The sequence below is a fragment of the Miscanthus floridulus genome, chromosome 12, assembly GCF_019320115.1.
Source record: "Miscanthus floridulus cultivar M001 chromosome 12, ASM1932011v1, whole genome shotgun sequence".
Classification (NCBI taxonomy): Eukaryota; Viridiplantae; Streptophyta; class Magnoliopsida; order Poales; family Poaceae; genus Miscanthus; species Miscanthus floridulus.
This window is the reverse complement of record NC_089591.1, coordinates 46,496,988-46,506,842: the sequence shown is the minus strand read 5'-3', so window position 1 is coordinate 46,506,842 and position 9,855 is coordinate 46,496,988. Positions and strand designations below refer to the sequence as shown.

Genomic DNA, 9,855 nt, shown 5'->3' with positions numbered 1-9,855 from the left:
ATCTGGTCACCTTCTGTGCCATGTTGATGCAAGTGTGGAATTCCTTGATCTTCCCAATATCCTCCAACAACAAATCCAAGCAATGGGCTGCACATGGTGTCCAAAATAGATGCGGGATCCCCTCCATTAAAAGACTCCCTACTGCCTTGAAGTTGGCTCCATTGTCAGTGACAATCTGCACCATATGTTCCTTCCCAACCTTATCAATTTGCTTCTCCAACAAGTCAGCCAACATAGGTGCATTTGCTATCTCACTTGAAGCATCAACAGACCCTAGAAAGAAAGTCCTTGCTGGATTGTTAGTAAGGAAATTGATGAGATGGTGGTGGCTTGTGTCAGTCCACCCATCGGACATTATGGTGCAATCATATTCCTTCCAAGCCTCCTCATGCTTCTTCCTCAACTCCGTTGTTCTGTTCACAGCTCTTTCAAGCAGCGGAATCCTAACATCATGATATGATGGTGAGCAGTACCTAGGACCATATTGTCCAATTGAATTAAGCAAAACTTCACAGCTTCTTGAATTAATGACGTTCAATGGAATGCAATTCTCATAAAAGAAATCGGCAACATGATCATCAACAATTACTTTGGCCTCCTTATTTTTCTTTGTGCACTGCTCAATTGTAGGTTGACTTTGCTTGGATTTGTGCCTCTGCAACTACTTCTTCTGGTGACTTGCAAAGCATGGAACTCACGACTATTTTTGAATTGCTGGTTTTGCTGCAGCAGAAACAGTGAAAGAAGTGATGGCAGCCTGAGCAATCTTCTTCTTGGCTTGCTTAACTTTGGTTCCAGAACTTGGTACTGGTACAGCTTGCAGGTTCTTCTGCACCAGCAGCATCTTGTTCATCTTCATCTTCTGCAGGTACCTCCATAAGAACAGTCCTTGAACTCTTTTTCAGGTAAACAGCTATCTCCTTCTTAACTATTGCTGGAGGATTAGGACATTTTATTGTATCTCCAGTACCCCCAACAAGGTGCTGCTTGAGCATATTCCGGCTGGCTGTATCTGAAAACTACCTCAGATACACTATGTCAGCTGGCCTCACAAAATTAGGATCAAAGAAGAGCTATAAATTAGGATCAAAGTCTGACCTGCTTGAGATATATATTATTCTGGGCTCTCCAGTTCCGGCTGTTACTGCCTCCACTATGTGATCCATCTGATTTCCGCATGCCTCTACAGCCACCACGACCAAAACCACTATTCTTCCTGTTCCATCCACCCGAGCTAGATGATTCTGTAATGCCATGTTTCTGCGCGCCTGCAACATTTTTGCTACACCAACTTGGCTTGTCATCTTGGTGTGTCACAGACTCACAGCTGATCTCCAGCTATGATTTGGTTGCTTTCTCTCCAACACATGGTCGGTAAACCGCCTCTTGTTCCATCCGTTGGTGCTAGTTGATCCTGCAAAAGCAGAATGCAGAGGACCCCTTGGCGTATCATTTTTTCCAGTTTGCAACTGAGTTCCAGTCACTGTTATTTTGAGTTCCTTCGGCTTTTGTCTTGTCTGTCCAGGAGATTGGAAGGTTTCCACCCAAACATACCACCTCATCTTCCTGAACTTCATCCTCCGGAATCTTGTCAACATCATACAAGCATGAACTATGAGGAGTAACTGTCTTGTGTTCAGCAGCTCCTATTGTTCCTACTAATGCGAGGAAGTCATATAAACCAGACCCTCCAAGTATTTCATCGCTTGAAGACTGTGAGAGACCAAAATAAGGTCAGAACAGATAGGAAATAGTAGATGATCTTGTCCTGTGCAAATAGAGTGACATTGATATGGTAGAACTAGGGATAGCACGAAGAACCTATTCGTCGCCCTCCCTTGGAGGCTCTGACTACTTTTGGGGTTCTTCTTGCTTGATTACAATGGATGGTGTGGCTGTGCTTATATAGCCAGCTACCTAACAAACCCAATCTAATCTAAATAACCTTATCTCTCTAACAACCTTATCTCTAATGACCTGCTAACAAACCAATCTTATTCCCCTCGTGGTACTGTTTACGAGCTACAGTACTGCTCGTGGGCCTAGGCCTGCGGCCAGCCCACTTGTCATAACAGACATAGATAAGTGAAATGGCCAAAGTACCTGGGTCTCATCCTTCCAGTGAATTTTGAAAGCTGAGCCAGTGCCGATGGCTGCATGATTACCCCAAGAGCAGGTTGACACAACACTAGCCAGCTGATCAGAGTCGACCTTCTCTGCACTCTTCCGAAAGCATTGCATTGGTCTCTGCAGCATGTTTCCTCATTTTTGTATTATGGTTGGCAAAATTAAAGTTCACTGGTGCAAAATTAAATGGATGGCACTTACAGAAGTGTAGCTTCCGTAAATGGTGCCTGAATCTTCAGGGACTGGACTTGTATCCTGACCTATTGAAGCCATGCAAGCTACCTGTGCAGGTCATGCTGCTTGCCACGGTTGTCAGGTGGTCTGTGATGACTGATTTTGTAACCATTCCAATGGCCTTGGAAAGGTGCTGAAAGGATGATCCGGAGAGGAGAATAGAACATGAGAAACATTTCAATATAACTTGTAGTTTAATTCATCTGAAAGGTGAAAGAAAAGAACTGACCTGTGTGACTCGATCAAAGACACAGGAAATGCCAAACACTTTGTGAACTTCTTGGATATTGTAAGGCATAGACCTTTTGGTGTCGATTAGATCCATCACAGGGACACATGCATCCATTGCTACTCCCCAGGTGCCACCACTCTCTGCAGCCGCCACCTTTTCCACTGTGATTTCCAGTGCCAGTTCCCCTTTCTGCTCTGCACTGGAGTTCTGGACCCAACATGTTGATTCTGGTTCGATCCATATTACCTTAGCATCCTGAACTCGAGGATCACCTATGAGATGAGGCAAGAGTGGTTCTTAAGTAAGCATAACTTCATAAGGCATTGTATCAGCATAAGTATTTGTGTCTATCTGATGAACCAAGTGGCGGGTAGGCATATGCAATAATTAATTAGTGTATACACCCCGTTCGGCCGGCAGAATTTTGGCTGAAACTGGCTGAAAAACACTGTTCCGGCTAAATTGTTGTGAGAGAAAAACACTTGTTCCGACTGAAAAAAGAAGCTGAACAAGTTGAATATAGGGTAAGTCGAACGGGGCCTTAAAGAGCGTCAAATAAGGCTTTTTTTTCCGCGGGTGTGGCATGAGATTTACATGAAGGTACCAGGATGATCTAAATGATACAGTTTGGCCATAAAAACCTAGTTTTGCGAACTGCCCACATGTGTTTAAATCCATTGTCAAAACCACGGTGAACTAGGCGACTTGCGCATTGCAGGTTATGCACTTCGACTATGTTGGATGTGGCTGCAGTGGACAAATCAAATGCACCCTTAGCACTGATGATCGAGGATCCAAAAAATTGATATTCAACACGGGGAACTCAGAGAGAAAATGTTATGCTATAAAGTCCATATGCAGAGGTATGTTAGAGAAAAACTGAAGTGGTAGTTAGCTATTTTTGTTACGGCTGCATTTTCTTTGAATCATAATTAGTGACGTGGTAGTTAGCTTTTTTATTTGAATCTGTAGTTAGCTTATTTTGGATGAAAAAGTGAAGGAATTCCAAAAGTGAATGAAAACAAACAACACAATCTCCCGAATCATTGTAATGGACCTTGTGGGCCGGGCCGTCTACTTTCTCTCTTCCGGCGGTTTTCCTTTCCTCCTCGTGTTGACCTAGCCAATTTCTTCGACCGAACAAAACACAGCCGCCGTCCCCTCCCGGCTCCCGCCCACCCACAGCCGCTGCCGGCTGCCGGCTCCAGCGGGCCCCAAAAAGCTCCTACTAAAACCCTCGACGTCGGCAGCGCGGCGTTGGCGTCGGCGAGATGAAGAACCTGCGCCTTGTGACGAGGCTCCCGCAGCAGCTCCAGCTACAGATAGACGGCGAGACCCTCGTCGCCTCCGCCGTCGACGCGGAGCGCCGCCGCGCCTTCTTCGCCTCCTCCGCCAACTTCATCTACACCGTCTCACTCCCCGCGTCCTTCACCCAGGACCAGGTCTCAAATTCCACCCCCCCATCCCTTACGGACCTAGACGAGTTTTTGTTTCTTTCACTGTTTCCAGGCTAAACAATCCCTGTTTTATCTACGCTAAAAAGCCAGCAAACACTTACTAAAATGTTGCTGTGTAGCCAATGATTTAAAATTTTCAGTCTAGGAAAAGCGTTCGCTATGCCAACAACTTCATCTTGTAGCTTTCCATGTTGTGCTGAGTATCCTGCTTTCGTCTCACTTCTGCAGCAACCGCTGCAATGGAGCAAAATTGCTACTCAACATTCCGACATGGAGGAGGTTGTTCTTGATCCTGGAGATTGCATTGTTGCCATGGATTATCTCATGGAGAGGGAGTCTCTACTCCTTGGTTCGTCAGCCGGTTGCCTGCTCTTGTATAATGTGAACGAGAAAACAACTGAAGTTGTCGGAAGACTGGAAGGTGGTGTCAACACCATTGCCTCTAACCCCGATGGGGCTCTTCTCTCTGTCACCACTGGACTCGGCCAACTGCTTGTCATCACACAGGATTGGGAAGTGCTGTTTGAGACTAATCTTGACCCTCAAGTATGTTTTATATATTAAAGTCTTACTGAATACTATACAAGTTCTTGTGTATGTGTGTGTGTGTTCTCCCCCATTCTAAACATCCTTCTTCTCAGGATGCTACCGTTGACAACATAGACAGTACCGGTGGTCAGATCCGAAGTGCAATTTCTTGGCAGGGGGATGGGAAGTATTTCGCTACACTTGTGGCCCCCGATAGCTCTGCTAGCCCCACAAAACTTAATGTCTGGGAACGTGAATCGGGAAAGGTGCATTCTTCTTCAGATGCCAAAACTTTTATGGGAGCATCGCTAGATTGGATGCCTAGTGGAGCCAAGGTTGCTACAGCCCTTGATAGGAGGACAGAGGGAAAGTGCCCTCTCATTGTTTTCTATGAGAAGAATGGCTTAGAGAGGAGCCACTTTTCTATTGATGAGCCATCAGAGGTTGTCATTCAAGATTTAAAGTGGAACTGCAATTCTGAGATCCTTGCTGCTCTGGTTTCTTCTGGTCAGCATGATATTATCAAAATATGGACCTGCAGGAACAATCACTGGTACTTGAAACATGAACTACGGTACACAAAGGAAGAGGGGGTGAAGTTCTTTTGGGATCCAACGAAACCAATGCATCTGATTTGCTGGACACTGAGTGGCCAGGTCACTATTCACAAGTTTGCTTGGACTACGGCGGTCAGTGAGAGTTCAGTTGCACTTGTGATCGATGGTTCCCATGTTCTTGTTACTCCTCTTATTTTGGGCCTCATGCCACCTCCCATGTCTCTGTTCCACCTTGCCTTTCCTTGTGCAGTGAATGAGGTTTCTTTTGTGACCAATAACTCGAAGAGCCACTTGGCTGCTTATCTGTCAAATGGCAGCTTGTCTATTGTGGAACTTCCAGCACCAGATACCTGGGAAGAATTTGAAGGCAATGGGATAAGTGTTGACCCGTGCTGTTCTGACTTCACTTTGAATAACTGTATGCACCTCACTTGGATAGATACACGCACCTTGATTGGTATCTGTTGCTATAGTGAAGACTACTCTTTAACAACAATCAGGTCCAGTGGAACCAGAAACCTTGTAGATAAACATGATTCACTGTTTTTCATCAATGAGATTGAACTTAGATGTTCAGAGGATTCTGTGCCAGGTTCAGTGAATTCATCTGGCTGGCAGGCTAGAGTATCAAAGAAAGTGCAATTGGAGAGTTCAGTCATTGGGGTGTCTCCAAACCCAGCAAAAAGAGGTTCAGCCTTCATTCAAATCAGTGGAGGAAGGATTATTGAGTACTGCTCAAGTTTAAATCTGTCGAAAATGCATCCACCAGCACAATTCAGTAGGCATTGGTTCTGACCTTTGTTTTCCAGCATCATGTCCTTGGATGACTGCAGTTCTGTGCTGTAAAAATGGTATGGCAGAACCCTTTCTCTTCGGACTCGATGAAAGCGGCAAGCTTTATATGGGCAAAAGGTTATTGAGCAACAACTGCAGCAGCTTCACATTCTACTCCAGTGCTTATGGAGCCACTGAGCCAGTTATGAGCCACTTGCTTGTGACTACTAAGCAAGATCTTCTGTTCATTGTGGATGTCAATGAGATCTTACTTAAAGACATCGAGGTGACAATTGATGGCCTTGTCAGTAGTCCTGCTCACGGAAAGCAAAGCAAAGAGCACATCACTGTGTGGGAAAAGGGAGCGAAGTTGGTTGGTGTTCTCCATGGTGATGAAGCAGCTGTCATAATGCAAACAACACGTGGTAACTTAGAGTGTACCTACCCCAGGAAGCTAGTCCTTGTTTCAATTGTTCAAGCACTGGTTCAGAGGCGTTTCAAAGATGCAATAGACATGGTGAGGCGACATCGGATAGATTTCAATATCATTGTTGACTATTGTGGTTGGAATGCTTTTGTGAATTCAGCAGCAGACTTTGTTAAACAAGTTAATAACCTTACCCACATCACTGAATTTGTTTGCTCAATGAAGAACAGCAATGTCAGCAGCAAATTGTATGAAGCCTATATATCATTTTCTGATCAGTATGCAGTCCCAATGGCGGATAATGAAAGTTCACCTGGTTTATTTTTGGGTAACAAAGTCACTTCTGTACTTATGGCAGTTCGAAAAACCCTTGAGGAACAAATAGAAGAGAGCTCATCAAGAGAACTTTGTATATTGACCACTTTGGCCCGTAGTGAACCTCCATTGTTGGAGCAGGCACTGAATAGAATAAAACTCATTCGAGAATCGGAACTTCTTGGGCTTGATGATGCGAAGCGAAAGCTGTACCCTTCTGCTGAAGAGTCACTGAAGCACTTGCTTTGGTTAACGGACACTGAAGCTGTTTTCCGGTGCTGCTTTGGGGTTGTATGATCTGAATCTTGCTGCTATCGTTGCTTTGAATTCCCAAAAGGATCCAAAAGAGTTCCTTCCTTTCCTTAAGAGTCTTGAAAGCCTTCCTCCTGCTATCATGAGGTACACGATTGATTTAAGGCTTGGAAGATATGAGAGTGCTCTCAGAAACATTGTTTCTGCTGGCAATGCGTACCATGAGGATTGTATGAAACTCCTTAATGGTAATCCTCAGCTGTTCCCACTGGGCCTCCAGTTATTTAATGAACCAGATAAAAGGAATCAAATTCTTGAGGCATGGGGTGACCATCTTTCTGGAGAGAAATGCTTTGAGCATGCCGCGTTGACTTATCAGTGCTGTTCATCATATCAGAAATCACTGAGAGCTTACCGTGCTTGTGGGGACTGGAGAGGTGTTTTTACCGTTGCAGGTCTTTTGGAGTTAAAAAAGGAAGAAATTGTTCAACTTGCACACGAGTTATGTGATGAGTTCCAGGCACTTGGCAAGCCAGGAGATGCTGCTAGAGTAGCACTGGAGTATTGTTCAGATGCTGAAAGAGGTGTAAGTTATTATATCATGGGAAGGGAATGGGAAGAGGCTCTTAGAGTTGCCTATATGCTTAGCAGGCATGATCTGGTTGAAACTGTCAGAGATGCAGCTTCAGAATGTGCCACATCACTGATATCTGAGTACCAGGAAGGACTGTTGAAGATTGGTAAATATGTAGCACGCTATTTGGCCGTCCGTCAGAGGAGATTGTCGCTTGCTGCCAAACTCCAGTCAGATGATCGGTTTATGGATGTTGAAGATGACAACGTTTCAGAAGTGAGCGCTAGCTTCAGTGAAATGAGTGCATACACTACAAGGTAAGAGGCTGCACCTTGCACCATTTGGAGTTGCACAACTCGTGTTATCTCTGTTTATCGTTTCCTCACTACATAGTTTCAGAATATCTTGTTTCAGAAAGAACTCTAAAATTGAATCCTATATGTGTCATGTTACCTATCAGTGTGAAACTCTGAATTCTGTGTGGACAGGTCAACCAGGGAGTCAAGTGCTTCGGTCATATCCAGCAACGTCAGCAAATCACGAGGGGCAAGGCGGCAAAAAAAAGGTGGCAAGATACGAGCTGGAAGGTCGGCAACCTGCGCCTCTGGTGTTGATTTGTGTTTGTTTGTCCTGTGGACTCACCATGTCTTTCTTTTTGCATGCAGTCCCGGGGAGGAAATGGCCCTTGTGGAGCACCTCAAGGGGATGGCGCTGACAGGTGGTGCCCAAAATGAGCTCAAGAGCCTGCTTGTGGCTCTAATACAGCTGGGGAAAGAAGACAGGGCCCGTCAGGTGCAGGAGGCTGCAGGTAAATTTGAAGTGTCTCAAAGGGCTGCGGTGAAGTTGGCCGAGGACACAGTATGCAGCGACAAGGTAGACGAGAACACACACACCCTTGAGCATTACACAAGAATGCTGAGGGCTCATGGGTCCTGTCACAGCAAGGCCGGTTCATGGCGAATCAAAGCATTGTCTCCACCGTGACAGGATGAGTGGTTTAACCGATTAGCAATTTAACATTGTTTAAATCGGGATGAAGCGTTGTGTTCTTGTGAGTGGCGGAAAAAAAAAAAGGTCAGGCTTGATCTTATCGGTGAACTGTTGTAGCCTCATTTTGAAAATCTGGTGCCTGGTTGGGCTGTTGGATTGGAGTTGTGTTGTACTGGTGGTGGTCTAGGGATTTTATGTTGTGAGCCAATACAAGATTTGTCCACTTTTTTGACAGTAATTGGGCCATGTGTAATCATGGGAGCAACTCTATTGTATAATATGTTGTCATGGGAGCAAATAATCCAAGCACGAATATCGTGGTAGTATTTTTTTTCTTTTTTCTTTTTTTGCTTAAGACCCTCTTGTCTTGCCATGAAGGTAAACTCAGGTTGAAGCTACGCGTACGATTTCGGACTCCAGAAACCGACAGAACAACTGAGGTCAGCAATGATCTTACTTAACCATGACATATACGTACATATATACCATCTTCTGACAAACAATGTGTATCTTTAATTACCCGTTGACTAGTACGACGTACCACCAGCTTGCGTTAAGCTAGTTCAGTTATAAACTAGTCCATGCTTTGCTAGTTAATAATAATATAATAATTGGAGACAAGGGCTCAAGAAGCAGGATACTTAGCTAAAATATATAATTGGAGACAAGGGGGGTCATGAAGCAGGATACGTCTGAAAAGAGGGCGAGAAAGTTAACGATGACTTTCCTATAGCCTCAGAGTGAAGCTAACTCTTGAGTCTTGACTTGACAAACATGAAAAGAGGCGAGATTGCATCCATCACAAGTGTCGTGATCTTCTTCCATCGGCGTCAGCTACCGGAGAGATCGCGCCGATTATTCTAATCTTTGCGGTTGGGGTATTAACATCGGACGAATTATTATATATAATATAATTAACCAAGCTAGCCCTAGCTGCTCCTCCCCTCTCTTCCCACTCTTTCTTCATTCTGGATGGCCGCTGTGATTAGCTATCTATCTATCTGAGTTTTTGGCTCCTTGCCGCTTGGATTTTCGTTGCCGCGACGCTGGCGATCGATCGGCACGGAAGATATGGCATACAGTATGGGATGGGTGAAGAAGGAAGCAAAGCTAAAGATGGATCGATCGCCGTGAAGTGACAGGCCGGGATGCTTAAGATAGTATCCGCGTGACTGTGTCTGCGCACCTAATCCAGCTTTATTTATTGTATCCGAATGTGATTCCTAGTGTTGCTATCAGCCTATCAGGGCATGTATATATGTGCGATTGTATATTCCTATCTTAAAGACTTCAACGATTACTTTGGTTAATCTATCGATCAGACAATCATTACAAATTCGAAAAATCAGACAATCATTATATATGCATATATACAAGCCATGATTCCT

The 9,855-nt window shown here is 44.7% G+C and overlaps 1 protein-coding gene across 1 annotated transcript; it reads left to right on the top strand.

The window, feature by feature from the left end:
- The first annotated feature begins 3,729 nt into the window (after positions 1-3,729).
- LOC136496378 (elongator complex protein 1-like) lies at positions 3,730-8,781 on the top strand. Its single transcript, XM_066492038.1, is given in 7 exon segments — positions 3,730-4,035; positions 4,279-4,596; positions 4,692-5,915; positions 5,917-6,924; positions 6,926-7,794; positions 7,966-8,064; positions 8,143-8,781. Coding segments are annotated over 7 exon segments (4,008 nt in total). The 5' UTR covers positions 3,730-3,864; the 3' UTR covers positions 8,462-8,781.
- The last annotated feature ends 1,074 nt before the right edge of the window (positions 8,782-9,855 follow it).